Below are 16,518 nucleotides of genomic sequence, written 5' to 3'. Positions count from 1 at the left end.
TTGTAATTCCTTACCTACTTATTAGTATTTTTTATTCTTTATTATGTGTTTTTTGTTCTGTCGCACTGCGGAGCTTCTGTCACGAACACAAATTCCTCGTATGTGTAAACATACCTGGGAATAAAGCTCATTCTGATTCTGATTCTGTGACCAAATAATTTTAATTATTGTTTTTCATTTAAAGTTTAATTTTAGCCCAGGAATTACTCACCCTCAAGGCATCCTAGGTGTATGTGACTTTCTTCTTTCCAACGAATCCAATCGGAGTTATATAAAAAAAATTGTCTTTGATCTTCCAAGCTGTTTAATGCCACTCAGCGGGTGTTGCAGTGCATCAGTCCAAAAGAAGTGAAATAAAGCGCATCCATTCATAATAATAAGTGCCTCAGACGGCTCAGGGAGGGTGAACAAAGGCACCCTGTATTGAATCTATGCATTTTTTTAAGAAAAATATCTATATTTCAAACATAATAACCAATTTAATGTAGCTTGCGCCAACAGTTGTACACGGAAGCAGCTCCGGGCTGATGACGTAGGAGGCAAATGAAAACCAGTCTCCTCTTGGTTTGTATCGAAACGCTCTTTACAAATCCTTGATTTGAACTTCTAATTTGTAACCGTTGTTTTATTTTGATCTCTCCGCTGCACTACCGTGAGCTTCACTTCTGAGAGAAGCATGCGCACTGCCGACCTCATACGTCATCCGCCCGGAACTGCTTCCGTGTACACCTCATTATTATATTCGGAATATTACATTTTTTCTTACACAAACGCATTGATTCGCTACAGGATGCCTTTGTTCACCCCCATTCACTTCCATTATACGACTGACAGACTGCAACGGTTTGATTTAAAAATCTCTGTTTGTGTTCTACTGAAGAGACAAAGTCACCACCATCTTGGATGCCGTGGGGGTAAGCAGATAAACATCACATTTTCATTTTTGGGTGAACTATCCCTTTAAGCAGCCAGTTTGACATGTAGTTGCAAAATTACTTAAGGGTTTCTGCTAGATTTTTTAAGCTCAAATGTAAGACTTTTTAAGACCTTTTTTAAGACAAAATGTCTAACGTGGACTATCACATTAAAGTGTTACTCCTCAGTGTATTATGTTTACAGAATGACCATTAAGGAAAAAAAGGGAATTATAAAATAAACTCAAGTCAAATGTTAAGTCAAGTCAAAGTCACAGGTGAAGAAAACAAAAGCTAAAAAAATGAAAAACAAACAAAAACAAACCATTTCCTTTAAAGCTTTCTTTATGCAAAATGTTTTTTTTTTCTTCTTCTTGTGATTTTGGGGCGGGATGTGAGCTGGACATGTGTTTGTGAGAATCTCCCATTAAAACAAAGCAAAGATACTGCTGTCTGGTGACCTGCTGTTAATCATGTAGCTGGAGCCCCGTATGTGACATATGCCAAATTATGTGTTATGAGTGCACTGAAGCAGCTCCTTGCCATTTTTCCACAGGGAATTCATTACGCTCAACAGAAAACAGTTAAAACACAACAAGAGTGTCATTTGTAGATTTTTTTTTTTTAGACAGATGTCAATACCATTTTAAATTTTAAAACAACGCTTCAAACTTTCATAGTGAAAGCTCTTGTAATAAGTGAATGAGCGTTTTGGGTTTAATAGGAGGTATAAGTCTGAGGCTTTAAGGGCTTAGCCTAACATTCAGGCAGTCAGCAGGCACAGGGCTTGCCCGGCTCCAGCTCAACCGTGAGTCCTTTGCTGAGGAGGAAAGCATCCTGTTTGGGTTCTCTTCCCAGGAACTTCTTCAACATGTCAGCAGCATCCTCAGATCCTCCAGGCTTCAGAATGCACTTCCTGTAGTCCAGACCCACCTGCGAGACAACATAGAAACATGAGTAAAAACATAAAAGGACATTTACACACAGGATTCACCAGCACTATTGGTTAATCTAACCTTAGGGTCCATGATGCCTTCTAGTTTGAAACGGGCATAGAACATATCCATGGAGAAGACTTCACTCCACAAGTAACCGTAGTACTGAGCATCATATCCTCCTGCCAGGTGACCGAAGGTAGCAGGCATATTTGTCCCTGTAAGAGCACCAAAAAACCAAGGAAAAAATAGGAAGGTTCCTTCAGCCAGTATCGCCACGGAAACCATTTCACAATATATTGTCAGGTCTGGTTCTCATGAGAGCACCTGGAGATTTGGTTTAGTGCTCACACTGCTCAATGTGACCCATTAAATATTACTATAAAAAATAAATTAATTAATAACAGTAATAATAGTATTATTGCACTTTATTTAGTTTATTTTTAATAATAATAATAAACAAAGTGTGATACTACTACTATATTTGAAAATAAAAAAGGAGTATTAAATAAAAATACAATTATTTAATAGTACACTTAAAAATACAATGCTAAATGGTAATATTAACTCTTTTTTTATAATAATTTCTGACATTTTCAAACCTAAAATCAGAAAGCTTTTATTTTGGTGAGTTGCCGGCAAATGCGCTGCCAGTTTTAGCGCTGCTGAGTAAAGCACGTCAGTGAATATTTAGCATTTTCCGCTCTGAAACTGGCAGCGCATAGCCAATATTTGTGACCCAGGACCACAAAACCAGTCATAAGGGTCAATTTTTTGAAACTGAGATTTATACATCATCTGAAATCTGAATAAATAAGCTTTTCATTGATGTATGGTTTGTTAGGATAGGACAATATTTGGCTGACATTTAACTATTTGAATATCTGGAATCTGAGAGTGCAAAAAAAAAAAAAATCTAAATTTGTCCAAGTGAAGTTCTTAGCAATGCATATAATCAAAAATTATGTTTTGATATATTTACAGTAGGAAATTTACAAAATATCTAAATGGAATATGATCTTTACTTAATATTCTAATGACTTTTGGCATAAAATAAAAATCGATAACTTTGACCCAAACAATGTATTGTTGGCTGTTACTAAAAATATACCCATGCTACTTATGACTGGTTTTGTGCTCCAGGGTCACATTTATGCTTTCATTTGGAATGGAAATCTTGTACAGTATTACAGTTAGTCGATCTAAAACAGTGATTGTGCAGTAACAGCTTGTCAACCATGTCGGTACTCAAATAAGCAGTCTTATTTATTTACACAGCACATTTTTATTAAATTTTTTTTAGGTTGTGCATGTGCACCACTAATGTGCACACCTGTATAAGGATTTTTCTTATATTGCTGAGGCCTAAATCTCATTTTACCCGGTGAGGCAGGAATTCCCAGGAGGTCCAGGCAAAGTCTGGCATACTCCTCAGCCGGGTCGAGCCCACTCTTTGTGTGCAAAGCCTGGTCCACCTTAGCCAGAACAATCTGCCTCAAGTTGAACAGTCCTGAAAAACAGGAAGAAAAAGTTAGTAGGCCAGAGGATTTAAAAAATGTTTAAGGACGGGACTTTTTTAAATTGTGAAAAGTGGGCGTTACAAACCAGAACAGAAAGTCATCTCAGTGTTATTGCATTGTGGAAAAACAGCTTACAAAGACAATTTAGTAACACTTTAGTATAGGGACCACTATTAAGTAGTTGTGTATTATCGTGCATATTATTGACATATTGGCTGTTTATTAGTACTTATAAAGCACTTATTCTTCATGACAATATTCTACATCCCTAATCCTACCCCACACCTAAACTTAACAACTACCATATTAACTATTAATAAGCAGCAAATTAGTAGTTTATTGAGGCAAAATCATAATTAATGGTTGGTTAATGGCAAGAATTGGACTTTAAAATAAAGTGACCGACAATTTTTTTCCTTCAAAAAATAATTTACCCAATCGTTCAAAATAAGACTAGGAAAGTGTGAGCAAAGAGAGTAAACATTTGTTACGTTAACTTGTAGCTAGTGTGTGATCAGTTTCCGTTTTTATTGTGGAAATGACCAATGTGTGTTCTACGGTCACCTGTGTTAGCAAGTCTAGACTTGATGAGTTTGTCCAGAAGCTCCTCTGGAATGGGGTTTCCTGTTTTGTAGTGCTTGGACATGCGCTGCAGGGGCTCCTTCTCCCAGACCCAGTTCTCCAACATCTGGGACGGAGCTTCCACAAAATCCCTCTCCACATGAGTCCCGCTAAACATCGCAAAGTCAGCCTGAACGAACAGAAGAACGTCCATATTTAACCTTCACATAGTGCTGTCAAATGATTAATCGCATACAAAATAAAAGATTTTGTTTGCATAATATGTGTGTTCTGTGTATATTTATTATGTATATATAAACACACACATACAGTATGTTTTTAAAATATTTACATGTCTATATATTCATATAATTTATATTATAAATAAATAAATTTAATACATAAACAGCCTATTTTTTTTAAATATATACATGCATGTGTGTGTATTTATATATACATAAATATACACAGCACACATACATATGTAAACAAAACCTTTTTATTTTGGATGCGATTAATCGTGATTAATCGTTTGACAGCACTAGACTGCAAAATAGTTGCAACCTAAAGCTCACTGAAAGCCTTATTCAGACCTGAGCACAAAGCTGGTGCATCACATGTCCAAACTCATGGAAGTACGTTTCCACTTCATCGTGCTGCAGCAGGGACGGCGCGTCAGCAGTGGGCTTGCTGAAGTTAGCCACCATGGCAGCCACAGCCATCTGCCTGGTCCCATCTGGGAGCAAACAGCCAGGCTGCAGGCCAAAACATGCGGCATGGCCGTACTTCCCCTCCCTGCAGGGATAATGAAGAATTAGCAAATAATCTAGATAAAGCTCAGCGTTCAGGATGAGAATGGGTTCTACGTCTCAGAAATCAGGCAATGAAGCCCTTGTAAACCTCAAGATACAGGGGCTGGATTCATAAAAATGTTAAGAAATGTATTAAGATAAATTTCAAGTGCAATTCTTGTAAAAAAAAAACAAACAAAAAAAAAACATTGTAAGTATTACTGATCATTCCTAGTTAATATTTTAAGAACATTTAATTTTTTTCATAAGAAGAAACTGAAAGCTTTTAGTGTTATTTGAGCGTTTACCGGAAAGGATGCATGAATGAGTGATGCAGTGATGAAAGTTCAAAAGTTCCCCAACCTTTTGTTATTTTTGAATTTTATGTTTCAGCCAACAGTTTAAACGGGCTTCCAATAATTAGCGATTCTCTGATGCGTTTTGACTGTCTGTTTAGTCTGTGCTGTTGTCTGTAGTTGATGTCTGAACAAAACTTTTTTAAATATCTTTGTGCTTTGTTACTTTTGATATGAAACAAAGTCTTAGCTTTAGAATTTTGTCTACTGTATAAATGAATTCAAACCATAAATGTCATTTTGCATTCTTTTCTCTAGAGGACTAAATATATCAACTATCCTAAATACTGATTATATGTTTACTTAACTTGTTGTTTTTATTATTTAATGCATGTTTGAAAAGATCAATCGTAAAAACAGGCCACTGTTTTTAAATGTTAATATTTCAACAACTTATAGAACCAATTAATTCAATTCATCATTAAAACATTTGTATTGCATTTTGTATAATTTCAATGTTTATAAATGACTGATGAAAATGGTAATGAAAATGGTTAAAAATTATTTTTAACATTTTATTAAGTTATAATTAACTAAAATGTTATTAAAAAAAAATTATATTTTTGTTTAGGAAAAATAAAAAAACATTTCAGTTCACTATCTTCAATTTATTTAAACTAGAGCCCGACCAATATATAGTTTTGCCGATATTATCAGCCAATATGAGCCTGTCGCAGATATCGAATATGCTGCTGATATGAAATTTTTTATTTTACATATTATACAGGTGCTGGCCATATAATTAGAATATCATCAAAAAGTTGATTTATTTCACTAATTCCATTCAAAAAGTGAAACTTGTATATTATATTCATTCATTACACACAGACTGATATATTTCAAATGTTTATTTTACTTTTAATTTTGATGCTTATAACTGACAACTAAGGACAATCCCAAATTCAGTATCTCAGAAAATTTTAATATTGTGAAAAGGTTCAATATTGAAGACACCTCGTGCCTCACTCTAATCAGCTAATTAACTCAAAACACCAGCAAAGGCCTTTAAATGGTCTCTCAGTCTAGTTCTGTAGGCTACACAATCATAGGGAAGACTGCTGACTTGACAGTTGTCCAAAAGACGACCATTGACACATTGCTCAGGGAGGGCAAGACACAAAAGGTCATTGCAAAAGAGGCTGGCTGTTCACAGAGCTCTGTGTCCAAGCACATTAATAGAGAGGTGAAGGGAAGGAAAAGATGGTGATAGAAAAAAAGTGTACAAGCAATAGGGATAACCGCACCCTGGAGAGGATTGTGAAACAAAACCCATTCAAAAATGTGGGGGAGATTCACAAAGAGTGGACTGCAGCTGGAGTCAGTGCTTCAAGAACCACTACGCACAGACGTATGCAAGACATGGGTTTCAGCTGTCGCATTACTTGTGTCAAACCACTCTTAAACAATAGACAGCGTCAGAAGCATCTCGCTTCAAAAAGGACTGAACTGTTGCTGAGTGGTCCAAAGTTATGTTCTCTGATGAAAGTAAATTTTGTATTTCCTTTGGAAATCAGGGTCCCAGAGTCTGGAGGAAGAGAGGAGAGGCACACAATCCACGTTGCTTGAGGTCCAGTGTAAAGTTTTCACAGTCAGTGATGGTTTGGGGTGCCATATCATCTGCTGGTGTTGGTCCACTGTGTTTTCTGAGGTCCAAGGTCAACAGAGCCGTACACCAGGAAGTTTTAGAGCACTTCATGATTCCTGCTGCTGACCAACTTTATGGAAATGCAGATTTCATTTTCCAACAGGACTTGGCACCTGCACATAGTGCCAAAGCTACCAGTACCTGGTTTAAGGACCATGGTATCCCTGTTCTTAATTGGCCAGCAAACTCACCTGACCTTAATCCCATAGAAAATCTATGGGGTATTGTGAAGAGGAAGATGCGATATGCCAGACCCAAGAATGCAGAAGAGCTGAAGGCCACTATCAGAGCAAGCTGGGCTCTAATAACACCTGAGAAGAGCCACAGACTGATCGACTCCATGCACCGCCGCATTGCTGCAGTAATTCATGCAAAAGGAGCCCCAACTAAGTATTGAGTGCTGTACATGCTCATACTTTTCATGTTCATACTTTTCAGTTGGCCAAGATTTCTAAAAATCCTTTCTTTGTATTGGTCTTTAGTAATATTCTAATTTTCTGAGATACTGAATTTGGGATTTTCCTTAGTTGTCATCATCAATGGAATGGAATTAGTGAAATAAATCAACTTTTTGATGATATTCTAATTATATGACCAGCACCTGTATTCCGCAGATTAAATGCTTCTGAATGGTATAATTACTTAGTTTTGCATGATGATATGATGAATGGATGGCTAATTTTTAACAGCAGATTCAGTGACGTTAGAGATGAACCCATTGCCTCTACATTAGCAGGTCGCGGGGCATGCGTCACGTGTGATCTGAGGCCCACTCGTCTGAGGCATGTTTCCTCTATACGCATGCGTCGTGGTCAGCTCATGAACTCATGAGCGCGCTTGCAGGAAGTGAATCAATATTTTTTCTTTGGACACAAAAAGTGTTCTCGTCGCTTCATATAATTCAGATTGAACCACTCAGTGCAGATGGACTATTTAGACAATGTCTTTCATACTTTTCTGGACCTTGACAGTGTAATTTACTTGGCAGTCTATGAGACAGTCACAAGCCTCCCAGTTTTCATCCAAAATATCTTAAAACCTGTCCCGGTTGGTTTGGCAGTAGCTTGCTTGCCCTACAGAGTTACCTTGTTAAAACAGTTCTAAGAATGTTTTTGTGATTCAGGTCCCTGGATCCCAATTTGAGAAAAACATTCAGATCTCCCGGCATCATCACCAGAAAAAAAATTCTGTAAAATACAAGTGTGAGTGCTCACCTGGGGAAAAGATCCAGATAAAACTGGCCCACGACCTGGCCGGAGGTGCGGTCTTTAACGCAGTACAGCGTAACATCATCGTGCCAGACAGGTGCACCCTCCACCTGCTGGAAGGTGAGATTGAGCAGCTCCTGATAGATGTCCAATAGGCCCTTGGTCACCACCTCCATTGGGAAATACTCCTTCAGCTGGTTTTGATCCACTGCATACTGGGTCTCCTCCACCTGGGTCATGTAGTAGCGCGTGTCCCAGGCGTGGAGTTCTCCAGTGAAGGGCAGATTCCTCTTCTGGCTCTCCTGTTCCTTCAGCTTCAAAATCACAGCCTTCTCCTGCTCACCCAGGGGCTTCAGTTTATGGGCCAGATCCTCTACAGTGTGCAGGAGATAATGGAAAGACAAAGTGTTAGACAAAGATGTACTAAATTACTACATTCAACAGAGAACAGGGTTGCTGCAAGATTTTTGAGCTCAATTTTAAGACTTTAAGACCTTTTTAAGTAGGGGTTCTCCAACTGATTGGCTAACGATCACTAAAGGCGGATAATCGCTTTGGGATATTTGATCGGCGGTTTTTATAAAGGCCGATCTTGAGCTGATGACACACCTGCTGTGAAAGATTTGGCATGACATACAGCGGCACAATCTCAGTCTCTGTCCGGTGTGGGTGAAATAATTATAATGCTGAAGGTGAGGAAAAATTCATATTTCTGTTTTAAATAAATAGTAATTTGAAAACTTTCTGTGAAACATAATTTTACAAACACCATGAGTAAATCACCGCACACTCTCTTTTTCTCTCAAAATGCGCAAATATCTTCAAATCACATCGCGTCTGCACTATAAGCAAGCTGCACTCTGCACAGTTGACACAGGGATTGTCACTTGCACAATCGAGGCAGTGTCGCACCGTTACTAAAGTTTATAAATTGCATTTCTTTTTAATTCTCGCCAGCGTTTAAACCATTCAGCGCTCACACGCTCTCCTGGAGATCGTGCGCTCACGCACACTCGCAGCGCACACAAATAATAATGTCAGGTTCACATTACACCGTTTGCAGTGTATATGCGCTCATGTTAACAGATTAAAGCATTCACACTGCACACGGTTGCTGTCCGTCAGTGCGCTTCAGGAGCGGTGCGTCTGCAGCAGAGCAGAGATCGTTTTCGCACCGAGTCTATTTTCGCTGCGATAACGTAACAATAACAGCGCATTGACACAAAAATGTAGTAATTACACCATGAATGCATATTATTAAAGTCTAAAGTGTTTTTTTTTTACAGTTTTTTTTACAGGCTATGGCTTTTTGGTTAGGTTTAAAGGAAAAGAACACTTTTAGATAAACAAGGCAATAATAGATGGCACTCGTGGAAGTGGGAAACAAAGTTCTTTATGAACCGCAGGATTGCTTGTAAAAAAGAATTAATGCAAAAGAAAAGGCAGCAGAGCTGACTGTTTCTGTCAATGGTAAGTTTTAATTTAGAATGTTTGTGATAATGTAAGAAAAGTAGTTTAAATGTTTTGCCACTTGCTTGAGCAATTTAATATATACATACAGAAGTAAATGCAAAATTAAACAGCACTGAATAATGGGTTTCTTATATTTATTGCGTTTAAACATCTATGAAAGATTGTAGTACTGTACTGTGTAAAAAAAGAATCACAATGCAAAGCATTTTAAGTAACAATGTTTGGATTTGAAATCAAAATAATGGATAAATGTTGTGTTTGTAGTAAACAGCTATGGATCAGTTCCAGACACCTGTGTGAAAGCAGTCCGTGACGGTTCTGCACCGCTTACATACCACACATGGACTGCATACGCACTGCAAATGGAGTATGTGTGAACCTGGCATAAAACTGCCTCACAAACAGCTCATGAAATCAGGACTGTGCTGTGAGTAAGTTTGTGAGTTTTGTCAAAACAAAAATGCAGTGCATGATCAAACATTTAGGTGAGATAAATATATATATATATATATATATATATATATGTGTGTATATATATATATATATATACAAGAGTCACCTAAGAGGGGAGTTCATTTTCAAAAATGAAATTCAGGCCCTGAATAAATGTCTTAAAATCTTGATTGGATCATCACCATAAATAATTCTACACTGAATAAATGTCTATGTTATTGGTTGGGTATTCATGATAGATTAATCAGATTTTTCTGTGCTTTCTGTGATCTAGCAGCGAGCACCCCCATTTTTTAGACCTGCACAAATAAAATGAATACCATATGAGCAGGGTAGGGCAATTTCTATAGTAACATTAAACTGTAAAATGACTGTAAAAAGCATAATTTACAGTTCAGATACAAATTTTCACAAAAACAAAGTCAAAAGTATTAATTATATTAATTTAATATCAAACATTTTACTGTTTAGATTTTTTAAAATGATTTATCTTCTTATCGATCCACCAGTTCACATTAGGCGCTTTCACTCCGGAAGAAACTTTTCATAGTTCCTAGAACTATTGGCGGAAGTTCCCGCTTTTTGTCGTGTTCGCACCGCAGGAACTAGGAACGTATTAATTTTAGAAACTCCAATTGAGGGAGCTAAATTACTTTCTACTTCAGAGTAGGGTCTAAATCAGTTCTATAGGAACTACCAGAGATGATTTTCATGCTTTTTCAATCATGTAAACTGTGCGCTTACATTTCATCTCCGTTACCCCTCACACAACAAAAACAGCTTTGATCACGGCATTCTCAATTCACCAGTTTTTGACGTTTGTAAATACTGCGAATAAAGACGTCGCTTTCGGCTGCCTCAGAGTTCCTGCTGCTGGTGTGAATGCAACCATGAAAACAGCAGGAAGAGAGAAATTGGTTCTCTAGGAATGACCCTGCTGGTTAATTCCTAGAAGTAAGTTCCTATAACTACGCAGTGTGAAAACGCCTATTTTCAGCTCTGCGTGTTTGCAGGGTAAAAACATGGGTTGATTTTCACATTGGTCTGAACAAAAGCAACCCAGTACTATGTTCCTGCAATACCAGAGGCTCCAGTTCTAGGACCTCATTTCTAAGACCCTATGTTTTGGGACAGTGTAATCTAGCCAATTCTATTCTAACAGAGGAGACCTGATTCAAACATCAAACAAACAGATGCAAATACTTAGTGGAACCTGTAATATATTTTATCAGGATTTTTTGATAAATAGAAAGTTTAAAAGCATTTATTTGAAATGGAAATATTTTATTCTTATATATTATCTTCTCAGTCACTTTTGAATGCATCACTGCTTAAAACAAGCATAATTTTCATTAAATAAAATAAAAGATTTTCTCAAATGCTTGCTTTTACACACTATAACAGCATTTTAAGAGTTTCAGCTCTAGTCTCAACTGTGTTATTTTATATATGTGAGATTCTTGTCTTTTCCATGTAAAGATACCAGTCATTACCAAGGAAAGTTGCAACCGTCTTGGAGGTCTTGGCCATGTTCATCTCAAGCACAAAGTCAGCATGAGTGCTGAAGCCCAGCAGGCTGCTCTTCCGAGAGCGCAACTCTACAAGCTCCTTCAGGATAGCAGAGTTCTCCTGTCAGGAGAATCATTACAGTAGCATTATGAAAATAATTCACTGCAATTATTTTAAAGCATAGTGTTATCATGTAACATTCTAGTTCTGGTTACAGGTGATTTCTGGGATGTCTGACCTCTTTGCAACGCGAGTTGAAAGCTTCCTCTAATTTCTTTCGTGTCTCTGGGACGAAGCATTTCTTCATGGTGGGGAAATAATGAGGATACTTCAGAGTGAGCTTCAGTTTTCCTGAGTCATCCTTCTCCAGAGAGTTAAGGAAATCCTCGGGAAGCCCCCCTAACAAAAGCATTTATACACATTTTCAAAACTGCATGTAAGAGAAGAAAAAATAATTGTTCATGCAAGCACCAAGGGTCTCTCTGAAAAGCAAGTATTCTGTCCACCCACCGAGTTCCTCACGAGAGAAATGAAGGCAAGTTGTATCTTCATTCAGGTGTTTGTTGAAATCGATACACAGAGTGCTCATTTTCTTCTTGATCTTTTTGATCTCCTGTTACAGGGAATATAAAACTCTGTTTTAGGCTAGAAGAGAGCGTATGTGTTACTGCTCCAAAGCAAACTGAAAGAAAGATCTTAATATCTGACCTCCTGTGTATCTTTGGGAAGATGGAGGCCGTTTCTTTTGCCAAGCTTAATAAGTCTCTCCATATAACGCTTGGCCTCAGGGGTTAAACTCTCATCTGAGAGCTTCTCCTGTTAAAAAGTACATAAGTTATTCATAAATTCATTAAAAATGACAAGACATAATAACATAAAAATGCAGTTGCTTCAAAAAATTAGGTGTTTACAAAAGGTGTTCTAAACTTACATCCTCTTTAATTGTTTGTATATAAATACGTAGCAAAACTTCATGCACAAGTTGGTGGAACAACACGCTAATGTGTGACAGTTAGCAGGATTTCTCAGCTGTCTCAGACCTCAGTTCTGTCCCTGAAAGATACTAGCGTTTAGTTCCTGAGAGAGCTGTGTTAGAGCTCGCTCCCTGCTCACCTCCAGAGCCACGATTCTCTGATAAACATCCTCTCTCATACTCATCTCCACATCAAACTCTGACAGCTTCTTATCGGCTTCAGTGCTGGCCGTGCGCACGTCCTTACAGGGGGACACATGCTGAGGGAAATCCAGCATGTTCCGATGAACTGCAAAAAGAAAGAAAAAAAAGTGCATTTTTGAAAACACATAATCGATTGTTTTTGATACTTGACCTTAATCAGCAGGTCCTCAGAGATTCTATGCATATTAATGCAACATTATATCTATTGAACAAATATAAAATAAAAGAATAGAAAGGGGCATATTTGAATTTTTTGTTTGGCTGGAATTAAAATTCAGCTAATTCAACACCTGAACAATAGCGAAGCGCAGAGCTGGTCAGCGTGTCATTATGCAAAAAGTGCTGAATGGCGTATACCACTACACACAGTTTTCTGCACACTCAGACTTTTTTTTTGATGGCGCTTACAAAAGAAGATAAGATAGATTTGTTTCTTTGCAAATGTCACCCCTGGACTGAACTATAAGGATAAAAGTAATGCAAAACCAACAAACAACCACTCAACTGATTAACAGAAATATTGTGTTAATTAATTTATTTCATTATTTAAAATCAGAAAATATTTTGTAAAATAAGAGTTACATCATATGTAACCCCTATTTAACCCTTGTGCATCCTTAGGGACGATATTAATAAAATATTAATAAAAACCTTCTTAGCATTTAGTATATGGAAAAGATTTTTTTTTTTTTTTTTTCAATTTAAAAAAAAAAAAAATCCAAAAAATAAATACATTTTGGTAGTTATGATCGGACTGGTTTTGGTAAAACAATATCTCTCTGTGAAAGCTTGAAATTATTTATTTATTTATTTTTTTTGACAGACATTTTAGTCCCTTTAAGAACTCGTCTAACTTTTTTTTTTTTTAAACTGACGCACTTTGTTTACAACATCTTTACCATAATTGAATTTTAAAAAATAATAAAAATTACTTGATAATCACAAATTATATTCAATTATAAATTAAATTCTAATTATTGAATTATTATATAATAAATTATTATTGTTAAACACGAAATGGTATAAACCGTTTGCATATGTCTTTTCATATTAGATTTAATATATCAAGCTTTTACAGATCATATAGTATCACAGAGAAGAATATGAAGCTCATACTTGAAAAGGAAAGAAACACCTCAGTGATGATTGAAAGATACAAACAAACATTCTTAAAAAGCCTTATGCATCACATTTGATACTAACACTTAATTTATTTTTTAAATGATGTATGGATAATCAAGCAAAGATAAAATGCTTCAGTCCAGTAATTGTTCATTAAAAAAAATACAAATTTTTTAAAAAATCCATAAAGATATTAAAGCAAATAAAAACATGTGAACCTGAAGGGGGGACATTTTTAGAATTATGTTAAAAGGCCTTTTACATAATCAGATGACAGGTTTTTCAGCAACATTTATATTATTAAATTGTATTTATAATGGTGTTGATTTCTACCGGTGTACTCCACTTCCACATCAGCGAGGGCCTTCAGGGTGTTCTCATAGCTGACACTGGACACCTCCAGCGCACCGACCATGTCATACACCTTTTTGGTCTTGGCAATAAGCTCTTCAGTAAGCTGCTGGATCCGGTCGGGAGTGAGGTCCCAGAGCAAACGGTTGTCATCACAGACCCGGTCCCCAGAGCCAAACACAACTTCACCTGAACATTCAAAAACAATGATGCTTACACTGAATATTATAACAGTATAAACTTAAATGTGATTTACATATGGAACCTGTTTCTAGATGCGTATCATTTATTATTCGTAAAACAACACCTGGTTATACAGTGTATTCACAATGAACCATGATATATAAAAGTGTGTCGACTCCTTTGGATAGCGAATTTTCACTTCTAAAGCTTAATATTATTATTATTAACTTAAAATAGATCATTTATTTTATTTGTTTTAAACTATAATTTCAACTTAAAATATTTTAATAAAATATAATAATTGCAATAAGATATTTTCTATATACACATGCATATTAATGCACATAACTTATGTATCATACAAGTAAGTTATAAGTTAAATAAGAGTTATTGCTATCTCTTTAGCGCCAACTGAACATGGATATCTGCTCGATACGGTCATTATGAGTGATATTGTTGAGGGCGTGTGACAAGTTTGCTAATAAATCCTAGAGCTTAAAGGTTAACCAGCTAACGTTAACCATGCTCTTCTTAAACATATCGCGTTTAACGTTACTTGGGTTGACCCAAGACCAACATTATAAAGAGAAACGCCGCGTCAGAACACATAAGAAATGCTTTTGCAAACAGAGAAAACATTTTGATTAACTAATCTCTTACAGTGTAAACTGAGGCCCTGTCAGTGTGAGACAAGAGCCGCAGTCAGTGTTTTCGTTGTCGGAACCGGAGCTTAGCGGCACCAGCTGACACACCGATTACTAGCTGACTGCGCTGACGAGCCACAATACAACAGCGGCACTACTCTGGCTTCCTTTAAAAGCGAAGCAGTTATGCTTTTGAAGTTTATCGTAGCACGTATTTCTTACCCGTAGGTGCCATTTTCCTCTCAGTTAGTCAGAAACACCGCGTGTATAACGATTCAAAGAACATATAATAGCCACTCACTCACACTTCCGGTCACATGATCCTCAGTGGAGCCCGCGATTGGTTGAGGACTTCTGCAACGTCTATCTATCTATCTATCTATCTATCTATCTATCTATCTATCTATCTATCTATCTATCTATCTATCTATCTATCTGTCTGTCTCTATGTATGTCTGTCTCTGTCTGTCTATCTCTATGTATGTCTGTCTCTGTCTGTCTGTCTGTCTGTTTGTCTATCTCTATGTATGTCTGTCTGTCTGTCTCTATGTCTGTCTGACTGTCTGTCTGTCTGTCTCTATGTATGTCTGTCTGTCTGTCTGTCTGTCTGTCTGTCTGTCTCTATGTCTGTCTGTCTGTCTGTCTGTCTGTCTGTCTCTATGTCTGTCTGTCTGTCTGTCTGTATGTCTCTATGTCTGACTTGCTGTCTGTCTGTCTATCTCTATGTATGTCTGTCTGTCTGTCTCTATGTCTGTCTGACTGTCTGTCTGTCTGTCTGTCTGTCTCTATGTATGTATGTATGTCTGTCTGTCTGTCTGTCTCTATGTATGTCTGTCTGTCTGTCTGTCTGTCTCTATGTATGTCTGTCTGTCTGTCTGTCTGTCTGTCTGTATGTCTCTATGTCTGACTTGCTGTCTGTCTGTCTATCTCTATGTATGTCTGTCTGTCTGTCTCTATGTCTGTCTGACTGTCTGTCTGTCTGTCTGTCTGTCTGTCTCTATGTATGTATGTATGTCTGTCTGTCTGTCTGTCTCTATGTATGTCTGTCTGTCTGTCTGTATGTCTATCTGTATGTCTGTCTCTGTCTGTCTGTCTGTCTGTTTGTCTATCTCTATGTATGTCTGTCTGTCTGTCTCTATGTCTGTCTGTCTGTCTGTCTGTCTGTCTGTCTGTCTGACTGTCTGTCTGTCTCTATGTCTGTCTGTCTGTCTGTCTGTCTGTCTCTATGTATGTCTGTCTGTCTGTCTCTATGTCTGTCTGTCTGTCTGTCTGTCTGTCTGTCTCTATGTATGTCTGTCTGTCTGTCTCTATGTCTGTCTGTCTCTATGTCTGACTGTCTGTCTGTCTCTATGTCTGTCTGTCTGTCTGTCTCTATGTCTGTCTGTCTGTCTGTCTCTATGTCTGTCTGTCTGTCTGTCTGTCTATCTCTATGTATGTCTGTCTGTCTCTATGTATGTCTGTCTGTCTGTCTGTATGTCTGTCTCTGTCTGTCTGTCTGTCTGTCTCTATGTCTATCTGTCTGTCTATCTGTCTGTCTTCATGTATGTCTGTCTGTCTGTCTGTCTGTCTGTCTGTCTGTCTGTGTGTCTGTATGTCTGTCTGTCTGTCTCTATGTCTGTCTGTCTGTCTGTCTGTATGTCTGTCTGTCTGTCTGTCTCTATGTCTGTCTGTCTGTC

At 37.3% G+C, this 16,518-nt stretch overlaps 1 protein-coding gene across 2 annotated transcripts; it reads right to left on the bottom strand.

Annotated features, from left to right (window-relative positions):
• Positions 1–1,515: 1,515 nt before the first annotated feature.
• On the bottom strand, positions 1,516–15,179 carry LOC109071551 (thimet oligopeptidase-like). 2 transcript variants are annotated; one of them, XM_042733382.1, is made up of 13 exons: positions 15,065–15,179; positions 13,998–14,204; positions 12,479–12,627; positions 12,074–12,181; positions 11,876–11,978; positions 11,604–11,764; positions 11,350–11,485; positions 7,937–8,303; positions 4,524–4,725; positions 3,934–4,120; positions 3,231–3,359; positions 1,931–2,067; positions 1,516–1,847 (listed from the first exon to the last, which is right to left on the bottom strand). In XM_042733382.1, the coding sequence occupies exons 1-13, from the start codon at positions 15,075–15,077 to the stop codon at positions 1,686–1,688; spliced, it is 2,061 nt and encodes a 686-aa protein (XP_042589316.1). In that variant the 5' UTR covers positions 15,078–15,179; the 3' UTR covers positions 1,516–1,685. The 2 variants fall into 2 exon arrangements, with proteins under 2 accessions (XP_042589316.1, XP_042589317.1); XM_042733383.1 differs by lacking the exon at positions 15,065–15,179 and adding an exon at positions 14,859–15,007.
• Positions 15,180–16,518: the final 1,339 nt, after the last annotated feature.

This window comes from Cyprinus carpio, chromosome B11 (assembly GCF_018340385.1).
Source record: "Cyprinus carpio isolate SPL01 chromosome B11, ASM1834038v1, whole genome shotgun sequence".
Taxonomy (NCBI): Eukaryota; Metazoa; Chordata; class Actinopteri; order Cypriniformes; family Cyprinidae; genus Cyprinus; species Cyprinus carpio.
The sequence above is the reverse complement of the archived record's forward strand: the minus strand, read 5'-3'. Positions and strand labels throughout refer to the sequence as shown.